Consider the following 27,706-nt stretch of genomic DNA (forward strand, 5'->3'; position numbering starts at 1 on the left):
AAAGTGGGAACCAATACAGTAACTCTTGGCAAGCATTCAGCTCAACGAGGAGAAGCAAACTGAGCAGGTCCACAGGGGAAAAACCTACAAGCTTCAAGGATTTACAGAGGAAATAGGGTATGTCTGTTAACATTAGGAGCTAAACAGAAATCTGTTGAGAGCTTCTATACATGTCTTAAGGATTTTCTAGGCCAGACGCTGTGACTCATGCCTGTAATCCCAGCACTTTGGGAAGCCAAGGCAGATAGATCACTTGAGGTCAGGAGACAAGCCCAGCCAACATAGTGAAATCCCATCTCTACTAAAAATACAAAAATTAGCCAGGCTTGCTGGCAGGTGCCTGTAATCCCAGCTACTCGGGAGGCTGAGGCAGGAGAATTACTTGAACCCAGGAGGCAGAGGTTGCAGTGAGCCGAGATCACACCACTGCACTCGAGCCTGGGTGACAGAGGGAGACTTCGTTTTTTTTTTTTTTTAAAAAAAAAAAAAAAAGGATTTTTCTGTATCAGTACACATGTTTATCTCATTCTTCCTAATTGCTATATGGCATTCCATAGAATTAATTTATTTAGACAATCTCATTTAATGAATAATTGCATTAAAATACGATTATAAACAATACTGCAATAAATATTCTAGTACAAGTATCTTCGATAATAATAAATTATTTTTCTAGAATAATCATCTGGACACGGAATTACTGTACTACACTGAAGAATATGCCCATTTCAAAATTTAACAGATACTGTCAAACAGCTCAACAAAATGAAAACTATTTATGTAGTACCCATTTTATCACATCCTTACTGATCTTTTTAATTTTTGACAACCTGATAAGTGAAAGAATTCTTCCCCACTCTATTTTACACTAATAATTGGTGTTAGCAACTTCCTTCTATATATTGGACATCCATATGTCTTTTATGAATTGCCTGTATATATAATTTGCCTATTTCCACAGTTTTCTTTTCTCTATTATCTGTGGAAGTTATTTATGCTGCTAGTAGTTTCTCTGCCTATTTTTACCTTTGTTTGTAGTATTTCTTGCCAAACTGAAGTTTTAAATTTTTTTAAAAGAGTTTTGCTTTTGTTGTCCAGGCTGGAGCACAATGGCATGATCTCAGCTCACTGCAACCTGTGCCTCCCATATTCAAGCAATTCTCCTGCCTCAGCCTCCTGTGTAGCTGTGCTTACAGTCACCTGCCACCATGCCCAGCTAATTTTTGAATTAAAAAAAATTTTTGTTTTTTTCTTTTTTGAGACAGTCTCCATGTGGCCCAGGCTGGAGTGCAATGGCATGATCTTGGCTCACTGCAACCTCCGCCTCCTGAATTCAAGCGATTCTCTTGCCTCAGCCTTCCAAGCAGGCAATGTGCCACCACATGCAGCTAATTTTTGTATTTTTAGTAGAGACAGGGTTTCACGATGTTGGACAGACTGGTCTCAAAAGCCTGACCTTAGATAATCCACCTGCCTCAGCCAGCCGAAGTGCTGGGATTACCGGCATGAGCCACCTCGCCCTAAACATAGTCTCTCTATCGCTCTCTCTCTCTCTTTTTTTTTTTTTTTTGGAGACAGTGTCTCCCTCTGTCACCCAGGCTGGAGTGCAGGGACATGATCTTGCCTCACTGCAACCTCTGCCTCCTGGATTCAAGCAACTCTTCTGCCTCAGCCTCCTACATAGCTAGGATCATAGGCACGTGCCTCCATACCCGGCTAATTTTTCTATTTTTAGTATACACGGGGTTTCATCATGCTGGCTGGACTGGTCTCGAACTCCTGACCTCAGGTGATCCAGTCCACTTCAGCCTTCCAAAGTGCTAGGATTGCAGGAACGAGCACCACACTCGGCTCTCTTATTTTCGTCTGAGAATTTTTCTAATTTTGGATCTTACATCTAGTTCTCTAGTTCATCTAGAATTATGAGGATAAAAGATATGGGTATTTACTTGTTCAGCACTTATCTTCCCTACAAGTTTCATAAGATAGGGATCTTACCTGTCTGATTCACTATTGTATTAAAACCTGGTACATGGTTAAGTGCAATAATTAACTTTTGTTGACTGTATAACTGACTCAAGGCACAAAAATCCTTTTAAGAATGCACTTCTCATGGAAGGCAGCAGCAGGATGTGATGGTGTATTTCCATGTATGATTTTACAATATAAATTTTGAATACACAGTAAAGGAATAGATGATCAGTAAATCTGTACTAGAGTTTATAAAATCTTACACGGCACCCCAAACTGTCTGGTTTCCTTGCTGCTCCAGGATGCCAGCCTGACCTACCCAGCCAAGAAAAAGTAATGACACAACACTGCACCTCAAATATGAAATTACTTTAAACAACTGATTGGCTTAATAAATTGTTTTCCACAGTTTCCTACGGCACAACCGGGGGTATGCAAAATGATTTTAATGGTAAGAAAATAAACATTTTAATGACTAGTGCTTTTATTTCAACTTACATAAACTATAAGTAGCCCATAAAACCCATAATTTCATTCATAATGCTTAGATCGAGACAAATGGATTTAAACTTTTAAAATAATTCAAAGAGAACTATTCAGAAGATAATAGTACAGTTGATAAGAAAAGACGGCAAAAATAGTGACGATGGCACAGGATTGACTTAAACTTGTATATGCCTCTGGAGCAAAGAGGTTTGTCCATACCCTATACATCTCTCCAACAAAGTGAGTTACCTCTGGCGGAGTTCAAGTCGCCACTTCTGCCTTCCCCAACAGCCAGCCAACTTGCCACGGGACAAAAGGACTAGACAGGGAAACATAACTGGCCCTTGGCTACGCCAATGGCGTTGCGGCGCGCGGGGCACAACCCTCGGGGTTAAAGAGCTTCCTCGAAGAGAATGGGACACAGCTGAAAAAGACTGACCCACAACCACTCTAGGGGCCACCACCTGTCCTCCTTCAGTCCCAGGCGTGAAGGCAGCTTTCTCTACTAGCCTATGTGAGAGAGGAGCCCTGGTTTTTCTAAGACCAAGGACTACGGTAGGTTGGCCGAGTTGGAGGGACACTATATAAGCAGCGCCGACGCCCGGACACAGGCTGCCGCGTTACCGACACCGTGTGGGGGGAGGAGGGCAAAACCCGAGGCTTGCAGAAGGGGGGGTGCGCGGTGGCCACAGTAGTGAAGGTGCGGAGCATGATGGTGCTCTGTGGGAGCGCAGACGCTGAAAGAGGCGCTGCTGTGGCAGGGAGAAGAGCGGAGCCAGATTTTGTTCCCAATATCTTAGTGCTATGGCAAAAGAAGGGGAAGAGTAATCGTGGGGCCCCCCCACACGCCCGCTGCGGCGGTACACTCACCCTCGCCAAAGTCCTTCCGGAAGTCTAAGTTCGAAGATGGCGCCGCCTGTCTGGTCGCGGTCTTATGACGAAATCTTGTTAGCTGCTCTTCCCTGACGCCCCCACCCCAGTGCACAAGGTAAACACGTGAGCTTGGTCGGGAGTCGGTGCCGCGCTAGTTTTCTCTTAGACTCTGTATTCCATAATGCAGTGCGGCTGGAGTCACCGAGCCCTCCGGAGCCGGCCGATTTACAGGGCGTCTTCAGCGAAGCCGGGGACGCTGCAGGGCCTCATGGGAGTTTCAGGGTCAAAAAGGGGAGATCGACGCCTGCGCAGCCAATGGGTTCCCACGAGGCCTCGACGGGAGCCGGGAGGAGGCGGACGCCCTAGCCTGGCTTGCGCCCTGGATCGTTGAATCCTGCCCTTCCGGCCACATGGCCGCGCCTGTGGCCCTAGGAGCCGGCTGGACCTGAGAGTTTGTACCTGCAACCTGGCGGCGTACGAGGCCAAGACGAGTCTGGGAGACAAAGAAGTCCTCGCCGCCGGCCGCTGGAAAATGACTCCAGCTTCTGCCGGTAGCGAAGTCAGGGATGGGCCCGAGAGAGCTTGGAAAGGGGACAAGGAAGGGAAGGAGTAGGAATAGAAAAGGCTGGTTTTGGCTGAGCGCCGTGGCTCATGCCTGTAATCCCAGCGCTGTGGGAGGCCTAGGCGGGGGAGGATCACTTGAGCCCAGGAATTCGAGACCAGCCTGGGCAACATAGTAAGATGCCGTCTCTTATCTCTTTTTTTTTTTTTTTTTTTTTTTTTTTTTTTTTTTTTGAGATGGAGTCTTGCTCTTTCCCCAGGCTAGAGTGCAATAACACGATCTCAGCTCACTACAACCTCCCAGGTTCAAGCAGTTCTCCTGCCTCAGCCTCCCGAGTAGCTAGGATTACAGGCGCACGACAAGAAGCCCGGCTAATTTTTGTCTTTTTAATAGAGACGGGGTTTCACTATGTTGGCCATGCTAGTCTCGAACTCCTGACCTCGTGATCTGCTGCCTCGGCCTCCCAAAGTGCTGGGATTACAGGCATGAGCCACCGCACCTGGTGAAACCGTCTCTATTAAAAAAAAAAAAAAAAAAAAAAAAAAAAAAGGAGGCCTGGCGCGGTGACTCATGCCTGTAATCACAGCACTTTGGGAGGCTGAGGCGGAGGGAATCACTGAAGGTCAGGAGTTCGAGACCAGCCTGGCCAACTTGGTGAAACCCCGTCTCTACTAAAAATACAAAGCTACCCTACCCGGGTGTGGTGGCACACCTTTAGTCGGGAAGCTGAGGCAGAAGAATCGCAAAAAAGAGAAAAGTGTGGCCTGAGGCCGGCAGGCTGTACTATGAGAGTGAGCCCTGGCCTTGGTCCTTGCCCTTGGTCAGAGGTTTTGCCCCATTTTCTCTTTTTTTAAATTTTAATATTTATTATTTTATTATTATTTTTTAAATAAAAACGGAGTTTCACCATGTTGGTCAGGCTGGTCTTGAACTCCTGACCTCAGGTGATCCGCTTGCCTTGGCCTCCAAAGTGCTTGGATTACAGGCGTGAGCCACCGCGCCCAGCCTGCCCCATTCTCTCAAAGGTAGGTGAGACGCGGTGGAGAAGGAATGAATGCAACAGGTTTCTTTCTTTTCCTGAGGCATCTAAAGCCATATAAATATCACAGGTCTCTTTTGCTGTTACCAAAACATGAAAAAAAAATAAATTTTGCGGCCGGGCGCGGTGGCTCAAGCCTGTAATCCCAGCACTTTGGGAGGCCGAGGCAGGTGGATCACGAGGTCAAGAGATCGAGACCATTCTGGTCAACATAGTGAAACCCCATCTCTACTAAAAATACAAAAATTAGCTGGGCATGGTGGCGCGTGCCTGTAATCCCAGCTACTCAGGAGGCTGAGGCAGGAGAATTGCCTGAACCCAGGAGGTGGAGGTTGCGGTGAGCCGAGATCGCGCCAGCCTGGGTAACAAGAACGAAACTCCGTCTCAAAAATAAATAAATAAATAAATAAATAAATAAATAAATAAATTTTGCAAGTTTCCCCATACCTGGAGGAGAGAGTGCAGGATGTATAAATGCGGAGAAGGGGTGGAGTAAACAAACCTTTCTCTGCCCAAGTAATCTCACCCATTAAATTCCCTTGGTTGCGCAATATATGTAAGAAAACTATCAGAGATAACTAAGAGCTAAAAGAGGGAGAAAGCTGAGCATGGTGGCTCATGCCTGTAATCCTGGCACTTTAGGAGGCTGAGGCAGGCGGATCACCTGAGTCAGTAGTTCAGAGATCAGCCTGGCCAATTTGGCGAAACCTCGTCTCAATTAAAAATACAAATTAGCTGGATATGGTGGCACACACCTGTAATCCCAGCTACTAGGGAGGCTGAGGCAGGAGAATTGCTTGAACCTGGGAGGCAGAGGTTGCAGTGAGCTGAGACTGAGCCACTGCCCTCCCACCTGGGCAACAGAGCAAGACTCCATCTCAAAAAAATGAAAATAAAAATGAAAGGGGGAGGAAGGGGACACCCACTCCCATGAGTCTTCATCTCCATCTTAGCTAGCAATGCTTGTGTGATGGACAGCTCTCAGTTTCAAGCATTTACTTCTGTAATGAACAAATCCGTCTCTTCATTCCTGTTTCCTTAGATTAGGCTATCTTTGACTTAAACTATTGCAAAATTCTTTTTTTTTTTTTTTTTGGAGACAGAGTCTTGCTTTGTCTCCCAGGCTAGAGTGGATCTCGGCTCAGTGCAACCTCTGCCTCCCGGGTTCAAGCAATTCTGCCTCAGCCTCCCAAGAGCTGGGATTACAGGCACCTGGCACAACACCCGGCTAATTTTTGTATTTTTAGTAGACATGATGTTTCACCAGGTTGGCTAGGCTGGTCTCATCCTGATCTCAAGGGATCCACCCACCTCTGCCTCCCAAAGTGTTGGGATTACAGGTGTGAGCCACTGCAAATCTCTTTTTAAAATAAATAATTCTATTTATTCTGGAATAAGACATTCACATGGCTCAAAATTCAAAAGATACCAAAAGTATTTATAAGGTGAAGCCTCCGTTCTGCCTCTGTCTCCAGCCATCCAGGCAATTAATCAGTTTCTTGTTTTCAGTCTAAGACATTTTATGTATTTATACTCAAATGTAAATACAGTTGTCTCTCACTATCCATTTGTTGAGATTTGTTCCTGGACACTGGCAGATACCAATACTGTGGATGCTCAAGTCTCTTATATAAAATGGCATAGTATGGCCAGGCACAGTGGTTCACGCCTGTAATCACAGCACTTTAAGGAGGCCGAGGTGGGCGGATCACCTGAGGTCAGGAATTTGGGGCCAGCCTGACCAACATGGCGAAACCCCATCTCTACTAAAAATACAAAATTAGCCAGGCATAGTGGCACATGCCTGTAATCCCAGCTACTCAGGAGGCTGAGGCAGGAGAACTGCTTGAATCCGGGAGGCGAAGATTGCAGTGAGCCAAGACTGTCTCAAAAAAAAAAAAAAAAAAAATTAGGGTCGGGTGCAGTGGCTCAAACCTGTAATGCCAACATTTTGGGAGGCTGAGGTGGGCAGATCACAAGGTCAGTAGTTAAAGACCAGCCTGGCCAACATAGTGAAACATACTAAAAATACAAAAAAAAAAAAAAAAAAAATTAGCCAGGTGTGGTGGTGTGCACCTATAATCCCAACTAGTCCGGAGGCTGAGGCAGGATAATCACTTGAACCTGGGAGGTGGAGGTTACAGTGAACCGAGATCGTGCCATTGCACTCTAGCTGGGCAACAGTGTGAGACGCTTTGTCAAAAAAAAAAAAATTCAGTAAAATATATACACATATACCCAATAGATAACTCTCCATTTTAAGCTAACCAGTAACTGGACTCATAATCTGGCCTCAACTAACCTATGCAGCTTGATCACTCACATTAAACCTCAGTTCTAGCCTCATCATACTATGGGACTCTTTACACTGGCCACTCACTTTAAGGCCTATTCTTTGTGTTCAAGTTTTTTTTTTTTTTTTCTTCTCCCAACTGGGAAATTACTTATCTTTCAAGGACTACGTTAGATGTGACCTGTGAAGTCTTCACCAATCTTTTGTTCATACTACTAGTGGGTTACCTCATATTGTAGACAAATCTTCCTATGCCAAAGTAGGTGATGCTCCTTAAGGAAATAGAGCATAAAAGTTAATCACACATTCTCTGATCTAGACTGCCTGAGGTCACATCCTGGTTTAGCTATTGCCTAGCTGTGTTATCTAGGGCAAGTAACTTAACCTTTCTGTGCCTGAGCTATGTTGCCTTGGGCAAGCAACCTAACCTTTCTGTGCTTCCATTATCTCATCTGTAAAATCGCATTTACTTCATAGAGTTGTATTATTATTTTTATTTTTAGAGATGGAGCCTCGCTTTGTTGCCCAGGCTAGAGTGCAATGGCTCGATCTCGACTCACTGCAACTTCCACCTCCTGGGTTCAGGCCATTCTCCTGCCTCAACCTCCTGAGTAGCTGAGATTACAAGAATGCACAAGCATGCCCAGTTAATTTTTGTATTTTTAATAGAGACAGGGTTTTATCATGTTGGCCAGGCTGGTCTTGAACTCCTGACCTCAGGTGATCCGCCTGCTTCAGCCTCCCAAAGTACTAGGATTACAAGCATGAGCCACAGTGCCTGGTCTTCATAGAGTTGTATTCATCTTCCTAATTGGGTAGGAAAGGGTTCAGAACAGTTTCTCACACACAGTAAGTATTTAACAAATGCTGATTTATAAAGTTAGGACTCTTTTTTTGAGTCAGGGTGGAGTGCAGTGGCACAATCATGGCTTACTGCAGCCTCTACCTCCTGGGCTCAAGCAATCCTCCAGCTTTAGCCTCTTGAGTAGCTGGGACAACAGATGAGCACAACCATGCCCAGCTAATTTTTATTTTTTTTGCAGAGACAGGATTGCCATGTTGCCCAGGCTGGTCTCAAACCTCTGGGCTCAAGCAATCCTGCCTTTGCCTCCCAAAATGGTGAAATAACAGGAATGAGTCAGTGCACCCAGCCCAGGACTATTTGTCCTCATATTCCTCCTCATACCTAGTTAAGTGTCTGACATGTAGATGCTCAGTGAATGACTGATGATTTGGGTAGTTTTTGTTCTTTATACTGACCTTCACATTAGCCCCGATGTACTGGCATGGAGCTGGTTACCTGAGAGGGTCTCCACAAAGGTCTGAGGTTAGTAGCAGGTGATAAAAGGGGTTGCCGAGTCTGAATTCCTAACTTAGGTGGTAGAGATGCTAAAAGAGAAACAAAGGCAGCAGAGTTGCTGAGGATGGGGAGTATGGCATTTATTAACCCTGTTTCCCCCTCACTGGTCACTGCTCTTGACTCGTAGGACAACAGGTACAGAACTGCAAGGGATCATCCCCAGCTCCGTGATCACCAGATCCACAAGCTCTGGAGGAGTCACATCATAAACTAGATTCAACAACCGCAGGGATGTGTGGTTCTGCCAGTTAGCAAGTGTGACATGTTCTCCCCGCTTATACTGCAGATCATCAGGGTCATCTGCAATGGAAGGTGTACCCATTATGTTCTTTCAGTAAAGAAGTTCCAGTTTAACCGCCCCTCTCCCTCTCCCTCAAGGCTTCACATGTAGCTGGAGGCTTCTCTTCTGCCCTCCTTACCTAGCTCATTAGAGACAAAGGCATCAGTCTGCACACGCTCACAGAACTTGTATGTTTCACAGCAAACCAGCACTGGCACATTATGGGCTCGAGCCACCAGGGCCAACTGTGCTGTCCCTACCCGAGACATCACAGACCCGTTGGCCAAGAGCGCATGAGCTCCCAATAGCACCTTGGAAACCTGTTTGTTTCACAAGAGAAGGGGAAGAAAAGAATGTCATTGTTGTACCAGTGCAGAATAAGGTCCCCTACTTACAGAACAGCAACATTAAGACAATTAATAAATCTCAACACCTGTGAAAAGAAGGGAAGGAAAAAGAGACAAGAAATAAATCTTTTTTTTTTTTTTTTTTTTGAGACGGAGTTTCACTCTTGTTACCCAGGCTGGAGTGCAATGGCGCGATCTCGGCTCACCGCAACCTCCGCCTCCTGGGTTCAGGCAATTCTCCTGCCTCAGCCTCCTAAGTAGCTGGGATTACAGGCACGTGCCACCATGCCCAGCTAATTTTTTGTATTTTTAGTAGAGACGGGGTTTCACCATGTTGACCAGGATGGTCTCGATCTCTCGACCTCGTGATCCACCCACCTCGGCCTCCCAAAGTGCTGGGATTACAGGCTTGAGCCACCACGCCCGGCCAGAAATAAATCTTAATGATGGCTTTTCTTCTGTGAAAACACCTTCATGATGGCTCTTCTGTGAAAACACCTGCCCGCTGACCCACCAAATCTCCCACAGGAACACTAAACTTTGAAGTTACTTTTGTCCTGTTCCCTCTTCATGGTTGCTAGTTTAATGGGATGACAGTCAACACACTGTCAGTGTTTTTCCAATTAAATACAAACAGGGCTATGTAATTCTTTTTTTTGACACAGAGTTTCACTCTGTCGTCCAGGCTGGAGTGCAGTGGTGCAATCACAGCTCACTGCAGCCTCAACCTCCTGGGCTCAAGTGATCTTCCCACCTCAACCTCCTAAGTAGCTGGAACTACATGCACATGCCACCATGCCCAGCTAATTTTTTATTTTTTGTGGAGATAAGGTCTCATAATGTTGAGTAGGCTGGTCTTCAACTCCTGGACTCAAGCAATCTTCCCGCCTTGACTTCTCAAAGTGCTGAGACTGCAGGCATGAGCCCTAGCGCCAGGCCAGGACTATATAATTCTAATATTTCTAAATAACTGTGGCTGGGCACAGTGGCTTATGCCTGTAATCCCAGTACCTTGGGAGGCCAACGCAGGGGGAACTGCTTGAGCCCAGGAGTTCCAGCCTGGGCAATATAGCAAGATCCCATCTCTACAAGAAAAATAAAAAATTACATGGGCATGGTAGTGCACACCAGTAGTCCCAGCTACTCAGAGGCTGAGGTGGGAAGATCACTTGAGCCCAGAAGGTCAAGGCTACAGTGAACTATGATCATACCACTGCACTCCATCTTGTACAAAAGTTACAAAACAAAACGGTAACTTTGGGAAGGTGAGATTATGTCTATGCTACTACACCTTTTTGCCTCCAACTTTGGAGTCCTTTTCTTCTGTACTCACCTCTGGGAGCACGTAGGAGGCTGCAGGAATCAGCAGGTAGGAGGCCGGGACCCCAGCACGGACTAGAGAACGTAGCATGTGCCTTCCTTCCAGCCGTGGCCGGCTGTCCACCACTACCACACGAAACTGCCGGCCTTCTATCCAAGCCTCCTGAAGAATTCGTGAAACCAGAGACGAGCTAGAGTAAATGAAGAGGAGGATTCAGTTATAAATGTCACTAATGACTAACTTATTCCCAAAGGCAAGTGGGTAATCCTTCTTCAGATCATTTCAACTCTCCAATTTGCTCATAGGATCTGGACCATACCATCCATATACCAGGATCACATCTCCATTACTGATCTTCTTGTAAGCAAAGCGTGAAATTGCCTGAGCTGCAAGCACAATCTTCTCTTGCACATACCGATCAATGGCTGCTCGAAGTTCTGACTTGGCCTAAATGGAGTAAAATGCTTAGTGACCAAGAAAGGGACTCTTTCCTCCTGATGATCATGCTAGGTGCTTGAACATGTGTATAATGACAGGGGACCAAGAGATGACACAAGGCAGAATGCCCAAACCCTTCCTTAACCCTTGACCAGGGCAAAAAAGGCTTTTGTTGGCCCTCCCAGGAGTTCTGAACATGTTTCTTAATTCTACCCACGGTGCATGCCTTCCTCATTTCTCATACTCATCACCTCCTCTTCCCGCTTGGAACTGCTCACACCAGTGATTTCCTTGTTAAGAAACTTGATGGCGTTGTGCATGCTCGCTGACAAGGGACGGCACTGAGTCAGGAAGCTATAATGCAACAGCAATACCTTACCTCTGTGCAACTCGGCACAACGAACAAAGCTTTCACATTTAAAAAAAATGTCTTTGAAAAGAAAATAAAACAGAAAATGAAAACAGAGATAGGAAAGCAAGAAAAAGTACAGGACAAAGATTGGGTGAGGTGGGAGTGGACTTACAAGTGGTTGTTCCTACCTCATGTAGGGTTTTAGTTTATTCACTAGATCCCTGGAGAGTTCTTCATTGGGTGGTGTTGTGTAATCCTGAATCACCTACAGAGTACACAAGTTGATCTGCAAAATGCCCCTTAATAAAGACCTCTGAAGGGAGATCAGGGGTCAGCTTCTCTGAGGAAAATGTTCTGAGGGGGGGAGTATTCCCTCTGTCCCCCAGAGATGACCTTGGGTGACAGAAGCTGAGGTCGTGTTGGAGGAGTTGGGATTGGATCATAAGAGAGAACAGGATGGGACATACCTGCTGCAAGGCACGAAGCAGGGCAATACACCGGGCATTGGAGCCACTGACCAGGCCCTGGGAGTACTGCAGGCCGAGTCGCACCATGGCTGGGTGGATCACAGAGGATGGGATGCTGATGGGATGGCGGTGTCACATACTTTGAAAGGGAGCTTGAACACCTACTGCCCACCTGCCCCTGATGAAAAGGAACTTCCTTCACTAGCACAGATCTCCCCAGTTCCTCTAGAGTTCCGCCTTGGGTTCATATTCTTCCCACAGAGCCAATCTCAGATTACTATTCACTTTCAATACTGACTTACTGAAACTCCTCAGACTCAAAAGTTAACGACAATGTCACAGGATCCTACCTCATAAACTGGGTCAGAGAGTTTTGTCTGCTGTACTGGGGTAGGTGAGAGAAGAGACTGACTTTGGATCCATAATCCTTTCGTGTAGGAACCTAGACAAAACAGGGGAACAGCACCGATGGTCCAGAATTTTAAAATGTTGGGATAAAGCTGGAAGGGAAGTGAACAGTAACACTACTCTGACCCAAGCACCCATCCTTCTCCAAGGTCTCACTTTGTTCCCAGCACCTTTCCCCACTCCAGTCCATTTCCCTAGGCTCTTTCTAGCGAGGCACCAGACTCACTTCCTACCTGCTGACGCTCTGGTTTTTTAACAAGCCTTCTCAGAAGTAGGTCATCAACCTGAGGGTATTCAGGGAGATGCTTCACTCCTGGAAGATAATGATCCTGTTTTCAGGACACTGTAGGTCTTGAAATGGGTAATCTGCTCTTACGGTATAAGGGGCATCAAGAAAAACAGGATGAGGTGGGGGAAACGGGAGAATAGGATAGATAAGGAAATAGGGATAGGATGATGGGGTTGTGGGAAGATTTCAGAACTCTGGGTCCCAAGGTGAGAATGTGAGGGTAGAGCCGTTTTATTACAGGGCAGCCTGAACTGGTGTTAGAATTAGCAGTAGGGAAGGTCTTAAAATGAAGGGAAAATACCTGAGGGGGTTTCTCCAGCTGTGCTGGAGGTGGTGGGGCAGGCCTTAGGAGGTGGCCCTCCTTGTTCTTTTCTTGCCTGTTTCAGGGCCCGCTCAGCTTCCTGCTTGGCTCGACGCTCAGCCCGAAGTTCAGCCTTACTCCGACCAGCTGGAACTTTCTCCCCAGTCGTACCCAACTGAATGCCCGATTCTGGCAGTTCTCTGGTGGGGCCTACTAAAAGCATTAAAAAAAAAAAAAAAGGTGCCCAAGCTGTCTACAGGGAATATCCGTGCCCCAGCAAAAACTAGCTTCTCTCCTTGTTTATCTAAACCTCTTTGCTTTACACACTTGCTCAAACCAACTTTGTCCTGTCTCTCCCTTCTCTCTCCCACCATATCCCTCTACGAGCTCCACACCCCAGCCCTTTAAAAAAAACCCCGCACCTTGACATTGGGCTGCAGATACAGCAGAGCCAGTTTCTGGTTCTGCCACCTTTTCCTCCTTCCGTTTCTTCTTCTGCTGTTTCTTTTCCTTCCGAAGCTGCAGCTTCTCTTCTTTAGTCATTTCTCTCCCCACTGCCTGAGACACAGACATAGGATACTGCTCTTCCCCAACAATTTCAAAGGGGAACAAACACTATTGGATGCTTACAAGATTTCCACATGATTTAAAATCCCTAGTTCTTCTTAACTTCTACGAGCTACCTGTTACAAGTTTACATCCAGAGACTGAAGTTTCTCCTCCAGGGACAGAATCACATATCGCTAGGGTTGCAAGAACTCTGTAAAATCGTCTGGCTTACTGAGAAATAAACTGAAATGGGATGGGAGATGGGGCGGAATAAAGCTGGCATAGCCTCCTGCGTAGCGCTTGGCTGGTGGCTTGGGAGGGAAGCCTCACTTACCCCAGGCCCCGGGGGAAGCTCCGCCTTCATCCCGGATCCCGAGTCTGCATCAGAAAACAGGGCACAAAGTGAGCCAGAGAGACTCCGAGAGGGTTTGGGTGCTCTCGTACTCGGCGCAGCCGGCTGCTGAGTTGGCATGACCACGGCTCCGCAGCCAGGCGCGAGGCGAGCCAGGGATCCGCGTGGGGACGCACTGCGCGGCGGATCAAAGGAAAGGAGGGGTCACCGACCCTCCTCACAGGAACCAGCCCGTGCAGCGGCGCGGGACTGCGCTCCAGACTGTGTAGACCGGGGCCCAGCGTGGCGCCGGAACGGAGCGGCGGGGCCCAAAAGCGCTCTAGGCCCGGCACTAGCTGTCCGAAGCTCGTTGACCCCGTACCGGTAGGCAGGCCCGGCCCTTCACTCACCCTCGCGAACAGCCACGGCCACGGCAGCCATCGCCCTCAGTCCTAGGCTCCGCCCGCCGCGGTCACGAATCCGCCCCGCTGCTTGGCTCCGCGGCCGCTGGGTCCACAGCGCCACCTGGGCGGGAGGCTGAGCCACCGAAGTGAAGCGTGCAGCTCCAATCGGACTACAACTCCCGACGGACCATGGGTTCCCGCCCCCCGCACTACGGGTCGCAACGAGGGCCAAGTGCACTTTGGGCTCCCGGTCCCGAAAGGCGGCTCTTGCCCTTTAGACTACAGTTCCCAGCATGTACGAGCGGCTGCGTCCCGGGGCTGACGTCCCACCTCCTCCCCACTTCGGATCGCAGGGCTCCCAAAATGGCGAGTGAGGCTGCGGAGACTCGCTGAGCAGCGGAGGGGAGCGTGCAGAGCCGCTGCGGCCCTCACAGTCCGGAGCCCGGCAGGGCCCTGCCTTAGGAAACAATGCACTTTTCCATTCCCGAAACCGAGTCCCGCAGCGGGGACAGCGGCGGCTCCGCCTACGTGGTGAGGAGCGGCCGAAGCCGGGCCGGGCAGGGGCGGGGATAACGGGCCCGAGCCCTCTCGGAGCGACCTCCGAGGCCTGACCGCCACCCTTCGGGCCTAGTCCTGGGCTGCCTACTCCCGACGGCCACTCTAGGAGCTTATCTCGTGTGTCTGATTCGTACAGGGGTCGCCCGAGCTCCTGTAGGCCCTTTGTTCTGCCGGGTCGCCTCCCCCATCTAGGCCGCAGCTGCTCTGGTGGGCGTCACTGGCTTTTTGGGCAGGGAGACTGTAACACAAGCGTCCCAATTACCCCCGGACTGGCTCTTCAGCTTTGGGACGTGGCCCTGGGGAAAACAAGCGAACTAACCTTCGGGAGATGAGCGCGTTCCTCCGGCAGAGTTGCCAGGCAACTTTCTGCCAAGGTCCTCAAGGGGGTTGCGCAGACCGCAACCCTAAAATGCTTGACTACTTTTGTGTCCTCAGGCCTATAACATACACGTGAATGGAGTCCTGCACTGTCGGGTGCGCTACAGCCAGCTCCTGGGGCTGCACGAGCAGGTGGGACTAGCACCCCTGCCTTGAAACAGCTTCAAGCCTTTCCCTACACATGGGCACCTGTGTCTCCCTTTACCCGCTCTTGTTCCCATAGGCTGTAGTTCCCCTTTAATCATTGCCACAGGGAAGGGTCCTGGTTTGTCTTGTCTGACATTTCCGGGGAACTCCCTAAGAAGCTTAACGCCTGCGCAACAACTGCTCCTTCCTGTACTCATATCCTGGTTCTCTGTCCAGTCTTCCTGCTCTAGTAGCCTTTACCCTTGCATGGACAAACCATCCCCTATCCTCTGCTACCTCCACCCAGGCTGTCAAAGCACATTCCTTCTGTCATCTGAGCTGCAACTTGAAATTCCTTTCCCTGCTTATACAAACGATTCACCAATTTCCTTTTGTGTTCTTTGGCTCGTTTCCATGCTTTAGCTGTTACGGTTATTGTTATGTATCTGTGATGCAGTATCTGTCCTCCTTCCTTACCAGATCGTAAAGTCTCTTTAACTCAGTAGATTTCTACTGATAATTAGTTGTACAACCCTGAGCAAGTTATCTGAGTTCTTTTTTTTTCTTTTCCTTTCTTTTTTGAGATGGAGTTTTGCTCTTGTTGCCCAGACTGAAGTGCAGCAGCATGATCTCAGCTCCCTCCAACCTCTGCCTCCTGGGTTCAAGCTTCCTGTCTCAGCCTCCTGAGTAGCTGGGATTACATGTGCCCGCCACCACACCCAGCTAATTTTTGTATTTTTTAGTAGAGATGGGGTTTCACCATGTTGGCCAAGCTGGTCTTGAACTCCTGAACTCGGGTGATCTGTCCGCCTCGGCCTCCCAAAGTGCTGAGATTACAGGCATGAGCCACCGTGCCTGGGCATTTTACTTTGGTCCTAAGTTTTTGCAACTGAAAGACGAATTCTTTGATCTGCAAAGTCCCTTTAAGTTCTAAGATACTTTGTAAACAGACTTAGCTATTAACTGCGCACGTTATGAAGCCCTTTGCTTCCTGTGAGGGTTCGGTGAACAGTCTTGCTAGGTGGTCAAGGGGATCCCTATGGGTCCTGGCCCAGTACAAATCCTCCCCATACTGTAAAGGGGGTGACTTGTACACAATAAGATAGAGAATAACTTATATCGAGGACAGCTCCCTTGAGATGCTACCACTGCCGAAGGAATTGTTTCTCAGATGACCAAGATAGTTAGGGGAGCAGGGACTGAGGGAAGGGAGGGGTGCTCAAGAGAACATTATGAGTGTAGATTGCCTCCTCTCATTTTCTGTGTTTATGTGAAGGGTTGTATCTCTTTCTCTAAATAGCTTCGGAAGGAGTATGGGGCCAATGTGCTTCCTGCATTCCCCCCAAAGAAGCTTTTCTCTCTGACTCCTGCTGAGGTAGAACAGAGGAGAGAGCAGTTAGAGAAGTACATGCAAGCTGGTGAGTGGTTGCAGGAAACTTTAGGTTGACTATACTGAGGACTATGGGGAGAGACTTGAAAATAGCTGGTTCTGTAGAAGGGCCTGATTTAATTTCTAGATCTGGGAAGCCTCTTGTTTGATCTGTTATGTAATTAGCCTACGAGGATGTGTAACTCTATGTACTAGCAAAACAATTTGGGCACTAACATTTATGAGAAATACTAGTATAACACTAGTCTTAAGATTAGTGGAGAGAACTTAATTTGTGTCTGATGTGCTTTAGATTAACATCATTGTTATTTCCCTAGTTCTATAGACTGGACTCACCTAGATGGCAGCCAAGGGTGGGGCAGGTGAAGAATTTATGCAAACAGTGAGTGAGGTGAGGCCAGCTGGGGGATGTGGCAGGCCACCATCAGCCCAGGAAATGGGGTCGGGAGAGCCTACTGAGTGGAGGACTGGGGAGCCAAGAGTGAGTCCTAAGTTCCTGTAATACTGTTTTCTTGTCCCCATAGTTCGACAAGACCCATTGCTTGGGAGCAGCGAGACCTTCAACAGTTTCCTGCGTCGGGCACAACAGGTAGGGCTTTGGGTGGTACCAAGATTTAAGAAAAGGACCTTTTTATTTTTTTGAGACAGAGTCTCACTCTCTTGCCCAGGCTGGAGTGCAGTGGTGCAATCTCAGCTCACTGCCGCCTCCGCCTCCTGGGTTCAAGCAATTCCCCTGCCTCAGCCTCCCAAGTAGCTGAGATTACACATGCCCGCCACCATGCCTGGCCAATTTTTGTATTTTTAGTGGAGATGGGAGTTTGCCATGTTGGCCAGGATGGTCACAAACTCCCGTTTTGGCCTCCCAAGGTGCTGGGATTACAGGTGTGAGCCACCATGCCCGGCCAGGCTATGTCATTTTAGTATAATAACAGAGAAGTCATCTTTTTAATTAAATGGAACTTCTGCTAATTCCCATGAAATCAAAGAAATCCCAGCCTGTATTTAAGCAGCTGAGAATAAAGATACAAAAGAGACCTAGAAACAGAGTTGGACACAGGTCAGGGCAAAGGACAAGGCAGTGCCTCCAATCCCCATGTATGCTCACAACAGGAGACACAGCAGGTCCCCACAGAGGAGGTATCCTTGGAAGTGCTGCTCAGCAACGGGCAGAAAGTTATGGTCAACGTGCTAACTTCAGATCAAACTGAGGACGTCCTGGAGGTGAGGCGCTTGTTCAGCACTGTCCCTTCTCCCCCTGCACCCCAGGGTCCTGGGCTCGGAGAATGATTGGAACCAGCTAGTATGATGAATTATATTTCTATCGCCATCCCCAGGCTGTAGCTGCAAAGCTGGATCTTCCAGATGACTTGATTGGATACTTTAGTCTATTCTTAGTTCGAGAAAAAGAGGATGGAGCCTTTTCTTGTGAGTTTCTCTGGACTTGACTGCTTCATTGTACTTCTAGTAGTGAGTCTGCAGCCCCTATAACTCCCCACTCCCCCTTCGTGAGCATTGCCTCAGGGCACTAGTTTCTTGACTTCCCTTCCTTTAAATCTCATTACATTTTTCTTTTTTTTTTTTTTGATTTAAAAAACCCATAGTTGTACGGAAGTTGCAAGAGTTTGAGCTGCCTTATGTGTCTGTTACCAGTCTTCGGAGTCAAGAGTATAAGATTGTGCTCAGGAAGAGGTCAGGGCTGGGCCTGGAAGCGGGGCTGAGTGGGGGGGGAGGGGGTGGGTGCCATGCTAGAGTGGATTATTGGGCCACATATTGAGACAGAATAATCTGGACAAGGGGGTATAGTGCTGGGTGTTTCTGCCAGGCCTCCCAAGCTTCCTTCCAGTATACCATTAGCCCCTGATAGTTCCAGATTGCTCCTGTTTTGCCCATTTTCCATTCTACCTCTTGCCTTACCCCAGCTTAGCTCCATTACCCCTTTCCACCCCTTGGCCTCACAGTTATTGGGACTCTGCCTATGATGACGATGTCATGGAGAACCGGGTTGGCCTGAACCTGCTTTATGCTCAGGTGAGCTTGGAGCTGCCTCAGAACCCTTCCCCTGAAGAATATAACTCTGGTGACTCACTCTCCCAAGAAAACTCCTGTCATGTCTTTGTTCCCAGTTCATGGGGAAGTTCCTAGAATACTATCAGTGCTGCTGGCACAATATCTACTCTCCCTACTTTTATTAAGCTGATAAGATCCAGGACTTACTGCAAAGAGGTCACTCAAGTGTGGGGCTAGGGGTCAGGCTGGACAGAGGTAACTGTAGACACTTTCCTTGGATTGCTGACTGGGACCTCCTAATGCCTGCCCCTTGTCTCTACTATAGACAGTATCAGATATTGAGCGTGGGTGGATCTTGGTCACCAAGGAACAGCACCGGCAACTCAAATCTCTGCAAGAGAAAGTCTCCAAGAAGGAGGTGAGCCCTGCCTCTCTGTCTCCCTCCAAAGGGTTGCTTTGTCTGAGCTGCCCCATTCCCCCTCCTAATCTATCCCACGTGATGACCATTTTTCAGTTCCTGAGACTGGCTCAGACGCTGCGGCACTATGGCTACCTGCGCTTTGATCCCTGTGTGGCTGACTTCCCAGAGAAGGACTGTCCTGTGGTGGTGAGTGCAGGCAACAGTGAGCTCAGCCTCCAGCTCCGCCTGCCTGGCCAGCAACTCCGAGAAGGCTCCTTCCGGGTCACCCGCATGCGATGCTGGCGGGTCACTTCCTCTGTGAGTTGGGGTAGAAAGGGGAGGCCTGGCATGGGGGCCTGGCAAGCCTTGAGCTTAGGCATGGGCTGCAGTGGGTCAGGGAGGCAGGCAGGTTGGTCAGAGTGAACTCAGCCTAATTTCCCTTCCTCTCCCAGGTGCCATTGCCCAGTGGAGGCACAAGTAGCCCAGGCCGGGGCCGGGGTGAGGTGCGTCTGGAACTGGCTTTTGAATACCTCATGAGCAAGGATCGGCTACAGTGGGTCACTATCACTAGCCCCCAGGTGTGAACCTACCCTCAGGCCTCCTCTGGAACCCCTTAGATAAAAGTGTAGGCTTTCCAGTACTCAATGTGGGAGCCCTTAGTGGCGCTGGGCTCAGAGTGACCACTCTTGTCAAGCTGGGCACTCTTCTTGCCCTCAGGCTATCATGATGAGCATCTGCTTGCAGTCCATGGTGGATGAGCTGATGGTGAAGAAGTCTGGTGGCAGTATCAGGAAGGTAGGCAACAAGTGCGGACTGAGCAGCGAGTGGGTGTGCTCCCCCTGACTTTTGTCCCAGGTGTGAGGCTTCTCTTGAGAGGGGAAGTGATCCTGTCCTCACCGGCACCTTGTCTCTGACCCCAGATGCTGCGCCGGCGGGTGGGGGGCACTCTGAGACGTTCAGAGAGCCAGCAAGCAGTGAAGTCCCCACCACTGCTTGTAAGTATTACCTCCTGTTCAGAACCCTGGCTCTCAGCCCTGCCTCACCTCTCCTAGTGAGTTTCTGACACCTTTGCCTCTTCTTACCCAGGAGTCACCTGATGCCACCCGGGAGTCTATGGTCAAACTCTCAGTGAGTTCCAGGGTTGGTGAGGTTGGTGTTGGGGGATCTTGCACACCCAAGCTCTCTGACTCCACCCTGCCTTTGTTACAGAGTAAGCTGAGTGCCGTGAGCTTGCGGGGAATTGGCAGTCCCAGCACAGATGCCAGTGCCAGTGATGTCCACGGCAATTTTGCCTTCGAGGGCATTGGAGATGAGGATCTGTAATCTCCACTGCTTGGATGTCGGCCCTGTACCCCAGAGGAATTGAAACTTGCCCTGTGCCTGTGTCCCCCAAGCTCGCGGGGGAGGAGGGTCTTTTCCTTCCCCGCCTTCCTACTTTCTGCTTTTCTCTTGGCCAGGGGCCTCATAACCTACTTTTCCTTGTCCCCTGGGCTGGCTGCACAAAGGATCGCCCCTTCTCTTTTCAGAGCTGGCCCTCGATGCCAAATTAGCATTTAGTATTTTGCACAAAGTCCAAGGGACCATGGCTACCTGCCTTGGGGAGGAACCACAGCTCCCCCTGGGCCACTTCTGGCTTCTTGGGGCCATGGGCCAAAGGCCAAGGGGATGGGCAGAGGTCTCTGTTTGGTGTGGCCCACTTCCCCATCATTAAACTCAGCCTGATTGCTGCCTACCTCTGGTTCCCGCTCACTGCCCCTGGTTCCCCCATCACAGCATAGACTACTATGCTAAGGGTAAGGCTAAACTGCCTGCCATTGCCAATTCAGCATAGACATGGCTTTGTTAGTGTTTCCTTTATTATAAAGCACTGAAATAAGTTAAATAAACAGGTGGGAGGCTGGGCAGTCCTCCAGCCAGGTTGTCCACAGCCCCTGGGAGCAGTGGAGGTGAATACAGGGCCCTTCTCACTGAGCTCATGAAGTGCATCAGTCAAGGCAAGGCCCCCTGGTCCATACGGCCCCCAGCCCATGGGGTTGGGCTGGTCCTTATAGTGCCTAGGTTAGTCTGTGTGGAGCCCCTGGCCAGCGGGGGAGGAAGAAGGTGGCTTCTAGTCCATCTGTATAAAACATGGGGAAGGACCTAGTTCAGGGTGAGTCTGTATGGACAGCCCGGCTGCCAGCAGTGCCCAGGGCTGGTGGGCCCCGAGAGCTCAAAACAGAGGGTGGGCTATGAGGTGGGGCCCAGCCCTCAGAGGCAGAGAGACCAGGCCCTCCTGCTCCACCATGGCCATGCACCTTCTGGTGGCGCTTGTAGTTGTCCCAGTGGCCTGTGGTATAAGCGCAGGTGGCACAGCGGAAGGGCTTCTCGCCTGTGTGCCGCAGCATGTGACGTTTGAGGTTCATGCTCTGGTTGCAGCTGTAGTTGCAAAGGCTACACCGAAAAGGTTTGTCACCAGAGTGGATGCGACCATGACGCTTGAGGTTGGCCAGATTGCCACAGGCATAGGGGCAGAGGGGGCATTTGTAGGGCTTCTCTCCTGTGTGGACGCGCTGGTGCCGTTTCAGGTTATCCAGATGAGCAGAGGCATAAGGACAGCGGGCGCAGCGGAAGGGCTTCTCACCACTGTGTGTCTTCATGTGCCGGGCCAGGTGGTTGGGATAGTGAGTGGCAAAGGGGCAGAGGCTACAGGCAAAGCCTTTGTCACTGGGGCCCTGGGGCCCCCCACTGGCACCCCCTCCAGCCTCTCCTCGCATGCAGCGCCCACACATGGCAGCTCCCAGCCGACTACCCTCACCCTCCTCCAGCTCTTGTCCACAGCCCCGGCAGGTCCAAGGGAACAGCAGCTCTGGCAGTGGTTCTGATCCAGTCCCGCAGAGGCCCTCCCCTTCACCCCGCAGCTGCCCACAGTCTGGCAGGAAACTGGCACCACCTGGTGGCACATGGAGGCTCAAATCTGGAAGGAGCAGAGCATCTGTGGGGACAAAGACCTGGGCTATGAATCCAATCCAAGCATTCCTAGGACCAGCCACCCATGTCCCAAGATCTTTGGTCCCTGGCCTCTCTTACCTTCAGGTCGCCGCGGCACCGCCCCCTCCTGCTCTGTGGGACTGGGAGGCCGGGCTGGTCGTGGAGCACAGCAGCGGAAGCCACAGGTCGGGCAGGGAGGAGTGGGGGGCCCTGCGTGGGTACGCTGATGCCGCCTCAGGTTGCCCAGGCTGCTGCAGGCAAAGGGGCAGTGGGGACAGCGGTAGGGCTTCTCGCCAGTATGGGTGCGGGTATGTCGTGTCAGGTTGACGAGCTGGGCTGAGGCGTAAGGGCAGCGGCCACAGCGGAACGGCTTCTCCCCGCTGTGTGTCTGCATGTGCCGCTTCAGGTGGCTCGAGTAGTGGGACACGAAGGTGCAGAGGCGGCATGAGTACAGTAGCCGTGGGGGCAGCAGGGGCCCCCCACCCGGCCCTCCTGCCCCACAACACGGCCCCTCACCTGTCGGCCCCCCACACAGCTGGCAGGCTGGGCCTGGCCTCTCACCCCTGGCCTCCCCTGGACCCCTGGCTGGCTCCTCAACTTCACTCTCGGCACTTAGTGCCCGGCCGCCCCCAGACTCATCGTCGCTCAGCCCATAGGGAAGCCCAGGCCTGGCCCCCAGAGAGTCTCCTGGTGAAATAGACATGAGAAGAGACATCAGCATGGGGTAGGATCAGGCTCCATACAATCCCCTTTTCACTTATGCTCTCACCACTTCCTTGGCTCCACCCTTAGCTCTGATGATCCCTTTAGTTCCTCCTAGAAATCAAGGTCTCACCTGCAGTAATTCCAGAAAATTCAACAGGAATTTTCTACCTCTTAGACTGGACTAATCTAGTGATAGAAGAATTGATCTGTATCTAGTTTCACTGAATGGGTAAGGATCAAGGGCTCACAGTGGACCACAGACTGAAATGAATCAATAATGTAATTAATTCTTGAGATAAGAAAGTAAAAATACAAAAGGCAGAGAGCCCCGAGACTTTTTCTAAACTCTATTGCTAGGGCCCCTTTTAGTAAGGAGCTGCTGTAAAATAAAACCTATCTCTGAGGCAAAATTTGGAGGGAAGTGGAGACAATGAAAGTAATGCATGTAATACCACTTGTCCGGCTGAAGAATAGATTCATATTTACATGGATCCCCTCAATGAATTTCAAAAACATCTTGCTAAGTGGATGAGTAGTGCAGCAGATTAGGGTAGGGTGATGCTAAGATCACAGGGAAGAGGGACATGGAAGGATAAAGACAGAAACTAAAAGCTCTCAATACAAAAGGAGCTTACACTGCAGGTGAAAGGGTTACATTAGACCTAAGTACTGGGTTGAATGATTTACAGAGAGTTTGCTTCCCTGAACCTCTTAAAAGTAAATACACATAAAGAGAATGAGCCTGGGAGAGGGACAGGACATTTACTTTTAATCAGTTGCCCCATGTGATTCACCCACCCTCCTATTCATATCACCTTTGACCAGGCCTCAGAACTTCACCTCAACAAAGTGATGGAAGTGATTGGACCATTAAACAAATGAAGTCACCGAGCTCAAATGTAAACTAAACCAGCCCTCAGTTCTGGCAGGAAATGGTGTTCTGTTCACCTAACCCGCCTCCTGAAGGGCTGGGGTCTCCGGCGGTCACAAATCCTTAACCAAGTCCCGAAAACCCACCTTCCGAGTCTCTCTCGAAGCCCATGAGCTGGTCACTGTTGCCGTCGCCTTCCTCCTCTTCCTCCTCAAACTCCAGATCCTGGCCTAGTAGCAAATCACTCTCCAATACCAGGGCCCCGGGTCCTTCGTCGAGGGAGTCTTCAGTAGTATCCACTGAAGAGGGGAGGGGGCTTGTGGATTCTCCCTCAGGAACCAGCCCTCGTGGACCACACTTCCCGTACTCACTGACCCACTCTGATTCCCTTGCCTCGGTGGGAAGCTAGGAATCTGGATCGCCCAACTCATCCCTCAGGAGTCGCCCTCCACCATGACCTGAGCCCACTCCACTGACCCCCACCCCCGCTCCTCTCCCCCTCAAGGCCCCTGACCCCTGACCTTTGACCCCCTCGCATTTCACGGGCTGCGGGTGGCTTTGCTTCCTTCGGGGCATCGTGACCGGCTCCAGCCCGACGCGCCTCCGGCCTGTGGCCGTCCGACCCCGCCCCTCCTATCTCAGCCCGCCTGTCCGCCCTTCCTCTCAGGGCCCGCGGGCCGCCCCCATGCAGCGGCGCGGGCCCTGGGCAGCCCTCGGCCCTGGCCCCGGCGCCCAGCTCAGGCCGCTCCCGCCGCCGCCGCCGCTTCCATTCATGGAGCCCCCTACCCCCCTACGGAGACCAGCTGGTACCTCCGTACTCGCTTCCGCTTCCGCCGCCGCAGAGCCGCACGGGACGCGTAGTCCGTGAGAATCGGCCGCGGCGGGAGCCTCCATGGCGTGACCGGGAAGTGATTGTGACGAGGCGACGAGCTAGCCAATCAGCAGTCATTGGGAGCCTGCCGGAGGCGCCCGGCCCGACTCCAGGCTTCAGGCCCGGCAGACCGGTCCCAACCCCTTCCTAGAGGAACTAGATCATTTCTGGCTCCAAGAGGGAACCAGGAGCAGTCTTGACGCCCGCCAGGTTGGCCCCCCCAGCAGCTCGCTCGGGGCTGGCCTACACACGCGCGGGACACACACGGGCACACCACGCACACACGCACACGGGGACTCTCCAGATGCTACGGATGGGGCCCAAGTCTAGGGCCACGGCAGCAGAAAAAAAAGGACACGATGCGCACGATTAGGTTTTGGCCTTTAGTCTGAAAAAGTGTTGATTGAAAGTGTACAACAGAGAGCGGGTGCAAGCGGCCGAGGGCCATGGAGCCGCCAATAAAAAAGAATGTCCTTAAATAAAGTGTTCACAGAGTAAAAACCAGAACCGCCAGTCCTTCCCTCCAACACAACAGAGTACAGGCACAGAACCGGTGATGAGCCCGAGGAGCAAAGAGGAGGCTGGGGAGGACAGCAGACGCTCCCGGGGGCTGTGTGGTGGGAGAGCCCTCTTTGGAATGGGTGGAGTGAAGCCACCCAGCTCCCCCTGCACACCTCATACCCACTGCTAAGGCTAAAGGAAAAAGACAAAACTCAGTCTCAGGTCCGGAGGGCTCAGAAAACAGTCTAGGTGGGCAGGGGTCTGGATGACTGCTAGTCCCGCTTGGCCTTCTTCTTGTCACTGTTGCCATTTTCTTCAGCCCCCTCAGTAGAAAGCACCTCCTCTAGTTTCCGCTTGCCACTCTCTGGCTGGAGCTCTGCTGTGTTTCGGGGCTTGAAGCAAATGATGATGCAGGTCATGTTGTCACACCCTGTACCATCCCCAGAAGTGTCTGGTGCCAGGCACTGATCCAGCAGCTACAAAAGGGATGGGGATAGCTCAGCCACAGGGTTTGAACACCTTTCTGGGAACCTGGAGTCCCACAAGAGGGCTGGCCAGCTGAGTCAGGGTGGTAGGAGAGGAATGGGCAAGAGGTATCACAAAACAGCCCACTTGCTAGTCCATAAGGCATAAGGCTAAGTCAGGGAAATGAGAGAAGGTGGAACTTTGTAGTCAGGGTTCAGCGTCTGTCAGCAATTAATGGTATGCTCCCAGATTGCCAACTTAGCTCAGATGAAAAGAGTAAACCCTAGCTGTGCATACCAGATACCCTCTCTTTTCCACCCTGGTACTCACCTCTTCCACAATAGATGACAATAACCGAAGCTCCCCATTTTCATCACGCTGGCTGATCTTTGATTGAATGAAGTCTACAACTTCCTGGCTGCTCATCACATTCCTGGGGTTGAGAACAACAGTCAGAATCTTCTAATCTCACCAAGGCAGAGTAGATGAGTATGGATAGAGGTGGTGGCCCAGGCCATTGTAAATACCTATGGAAACTCTCAGCTCTGCCTTAGTCTGGGTGCTCTTGACCCACCAAGAGGCCTAGGTCTGCCTAGGCTTTAATCCTAGCGATGGCCTGAGCCCTTTAAGAGAAGAAATGCTGCAGAAAGGGGAATTTAGGGCATTCTGCCAGTGCTCACCAGATGCCATCACAGGCAATGACCATGAATTCGTGGTCATCAGTGAGAGTCAGCACCTTGATGTCAGGAAGGGCTGAAATCATCTGTTCCTCGGGTGGCAGGTTCTTGTTTCTCTTATAGAAGTGGTCCCCTGGAGTAAAGGAATGATTGGTTGATGAACAATTTGGATACTTCCCACAGACTTGTGTTTGTGGCAGGTCAAACCTTGCCATTCATTTCTCTTCTTTACAAAGTTCCATAATCTAGTGGAATGGAAAACTGAGTCCTAGTTTTTCTAGTTTCAGCCCTGCCACCAGATTGCTGAACCTTAAGAGTCACTCATCAGTTTTTTTCATCATTCAACCATTACCTAAGATAGGTATAATGATACCTATACCCATCTTAGCTATTTCACAGGAACGTAAGAACAGAGGTAGATATTAAAGTGCTTTGAAAGGCACAAGTGCTAGGAAAATTAAAGTTTGCTATTAGGTCGTCTGGAACAGAGTTTCTTGGCCCTTACCAATGGCTCTGGAGAGGTTGAGGCCCCCGTTGACTCGCCCATCCATGGTGACCTTGCCACCAGCATTCTTAATGCGTGCTAGTTCTACTTCATCCTCTGGTTTGTGATCATAGGACATGTCTAAAGCTTTGCCAGCTTCGGATACCACACAGCGAGAGTCTCCTGCGTTGGCTACAATCAACTGCTTCCCTCGTATCAGGGCCACCACAGCTGTCGTACCACTGTCAGAGCCAGGCTTAAGAGGAAGAAAGGGAGCATCATGGGAGCTTCTGAACATGAGTTCCTCACTGATGTGCTCCTGACCATTCACCTATGCTTGCTTCCACTGGGACCCCCAAGAGAGCTTTAACAGGAAAAGCACAGATTTCCTCTTTTTTTTTTTTTTTTTTTTTTTTTAAGACAGAGTTTTGCTCTTAAGCCCAGGCCAGAGTGCAGTGGTGTGATCTCAGCTCACTGAAACTTCCATCTCCCGGGTTCAAGTGGTTTCTCCTGCCTCAGCCTCCCCAGTAGCTGGGATTACAGGCGCCTGCCACCACGCATGGCTAACTTTTGTATGTTTCATTAGAGATGGGATTTTGCCATGTTGGCCAGGCCGGTCTTGAACTCCTGACCTCAGGTGATCCACCCATCTTAGCCTCCAAAGTGCTGGGATTATAGGCGTGAGCCACTGCACTGGGCATATTTCCTCTTTTGAGAGACAGCGGCACATTCCCTCTCCCTTGTTTTTAGATAATTTGACCCCAAAGGCTTACCACCTCATTTCCCTTGCAGAGTAAATCCCCATGACTATGACTTCCAACCTAAAGTATTAGGGGATCCCCTGTCTCAAAATAAAAATCTGGGGTTTCACACCTGCCTTCTGGTTTTTTAAGACTCACTGCTCCCCTTCCCCACACACCTCCTCTTTGCCTTCCATCCCTGGTACCATCATCTCTTCTTCTTCATCCTCCTCCTCTTCAGCCTCCTCGGTGTCATCCTCATCTTCCTCATTCTCTGCCTCCTCACTGCTGTAGCCATCCTCTTCCTCACTGCATTCCTGCCGGAGGAAGGATCCCAGACTGCTGAGACTGGGATGATCCTCTCCCTCCCCTCCAGCACATACTCAGAATCAAGAGGCCCTGACTGAACATAAGTCCTCAAAACACCAAAAGATACAAGTATATGGTCATGAAGACTGGGGGGATGGAAAGGGCTAGCATGAGTATAACTGACAT

General features: G+C 50.1%; 5 protein-coding genes across 17 annotated transcripts in view; 1 reads left to right on the forward strand and 4 right to left on the reverse strand.

Annotated features, from left to right (window-relative positions):
- The window catches only part of GTF3C2 (general transcription factor IIIC subunit 2), a 36,495-nt gene extending 32,869 nt beyond the window's left edge, over positions 1-3,626 (reverse strand). For 2 of the 4 annotated variants that reach the window (XM_010352323.3, XM_074395479.1), the window contains exon 1: positions 3,328-3,624. The gene's annotated coding sequence lies outside the window, so the exon portion shown is untranslated. The other 2 variants (XM_074395491.1, XM_010352324.3) reach the window with 2 other exon arrangements.
- A 2,451-nt stretch (positions 3,627-6,077) lies between these two features.
- On the reverse strand, positions 6,078-14,201 carry EIF2B4 (eukaryotic translation initiation factor 2B subunit delta). 7 transcript variants are annotated; one of them, XM_010352321.3, is made up of 13 exons: positions 14,078-14,201; positions 13,671-13,714; positions 13,210-13,345; positions 12,788-12,997; positions 12,431-12,510; positions 12,140-12,231; positions 11,790-11,904; positions 11,511-11,587; positions 11,222-11,324; positions 10,852-10,979; positions 10,545-10,722; positions 9,004-9,184; positions 6,078-8,884 (listed from the first exon to the last, which is right to left on the reverse strand). In XM_010352321.3, exons 1-13 carry the CDS (start codon positions 14,106-14,108, stop codon positions 8,685-8,687), a joined length of 1,575 nt encoding a protein of 524 aa, XP_010350623.1. In that variant the 5' UTR covers positions 14,109-14,201; the 3' UTR covers positions 6,078-8,684. The 7 variants fall into 7 exon arrangements, with proteins under 7 accessions (XP_010350623.1, XP_003941598.1, XP_010350624.1 ...); XM_003941549.4 differs by having other exon boundaries at positions 12,788-13,000; XM_010352322.3 differs by having other exon boundaries at positions 11,249-11,324; positions 12,788-13,000; positions 14,078-14,180.
- Positions 14,202-14,360: 159 nt separating this feature from the next.
- SNX17 (sorting nexin 17) lies at positions 14,361-20,662 on the forward strand. The gene is made up of 15 exons (XM_003941550.4): positions 14,361-14,602; positions 15,065-15,139; positions 16,434-16,551; positions 17,048-17,112; positions 17,634-17,744; positions 17,858-17,948; positions 18,125-18,212; positions 18,482-18,551; positions 18,856-18,948; positions 19,045-19,248; positions 19,383-19,508; positions 19,648-19,725; positions 19,851-19,925; positions 20,017-20,058; positions 20,140-20,662. The coding sequence occupies exons 1-15, from the start codon at positions 14,540-14,542 to the stop codon at positions 20,251-20,253; spliced, it is 1,413 nt and encodes a 470-aa protein (XP_003941599.1). The 5' UTR covers positions 14,361-14,539; the 3' UTR covers positions 20,254-20,662.
- A 106-nt stretch (positions 20,663-20,768) lies between these two features.
- ZNF513 (zinc finger protein 513) lies at positions 20,769-24,360 on the reverse strand. Of its 2 annotated transcripts, none has more exons than XM_074395500.1 (4): positions 24,284-24,360; positions 23,620-23,772; positions 21,997-22,584; positions 20,769-21,901 (listed from the first exon to the last, which is right to left on the reverse strand). In XM_074395500.1, the coding sequence occupies exons 2-4, from the start codon at positions 23,642-23,644 to the stop codon at positions 21,075-21,077; spliced, it is 1,440 nt and encodes a 479-aa protein (XP_074251601.1). In that variant the 5' UTR covers positions 23,645-23,772; positions 24,284-24,360; the 3' UTR covers positions 20,769-21,074. The 2 variants fall into 2 exon arrangements, with proteins under 2 accessions (XP_074251601.1, XP_003941603.1); XM_003941554.4 differs by lacking the exon at positions 24,284-24,360 and adding an exon at positions 23,995-24,275.
- A 353-nt stretch (positions 24,361-24,713) lies between these two features.
- Positions 24,714-27,706, reverse strand: part of PPM1G (protein phosphatase, Mg2+/Mn2+ dependent 1G) — a 32,354-nt gene continuing 29,361 nt past the window's right edge. For 2 of the 3 annotated variants that reach the window (XM_003941548.4, XM_074395539.1), the window contains exons 6-10: positions 27,391-27,528; positions 26,493-26,727; positions 25,991-26,120; positions 25,641-25,743; positions 24,714-25,321 (exon numbers count right to left, since the gene is read on the reverse strand). In XM_003941548.4, the coding sequence (XP_003941597.1) occupies positions 25,118-25,321; positions 25,641-25,743; positions 25,991-26,120; positions 26,493-26,727; positions 27,391-27,528 (810 nt within the window). In that variant the 3' untranslated portion in view covers positions 24,714-25,117. The remainder of the gene's footprint in view (positions 25,322-25,640; positions 25,744-25,990; positions 26,121-26,492; positions 26,728-27,390; positions 27,529-27,706) is intronic. The other variant, XM_074395538.1, reaches the window with a different exon arrangement.

This window comes from Saimiri boliviensis, chromosome 1, assembly GCF_048565385.1.
Source record: "Saimiri boliviensis isolate mSaiBol1 chromosome 1, mSaiBol1.pri, whole genome shotgun sequence".
In the NCBI taxonomy this organism is placed as follows: domain Eukaryota; kingdom Metazoa; phylum Chordata; class Mammalia; order Primates; family Cebidae; genus Saimiri; species Saimiri boliviensis.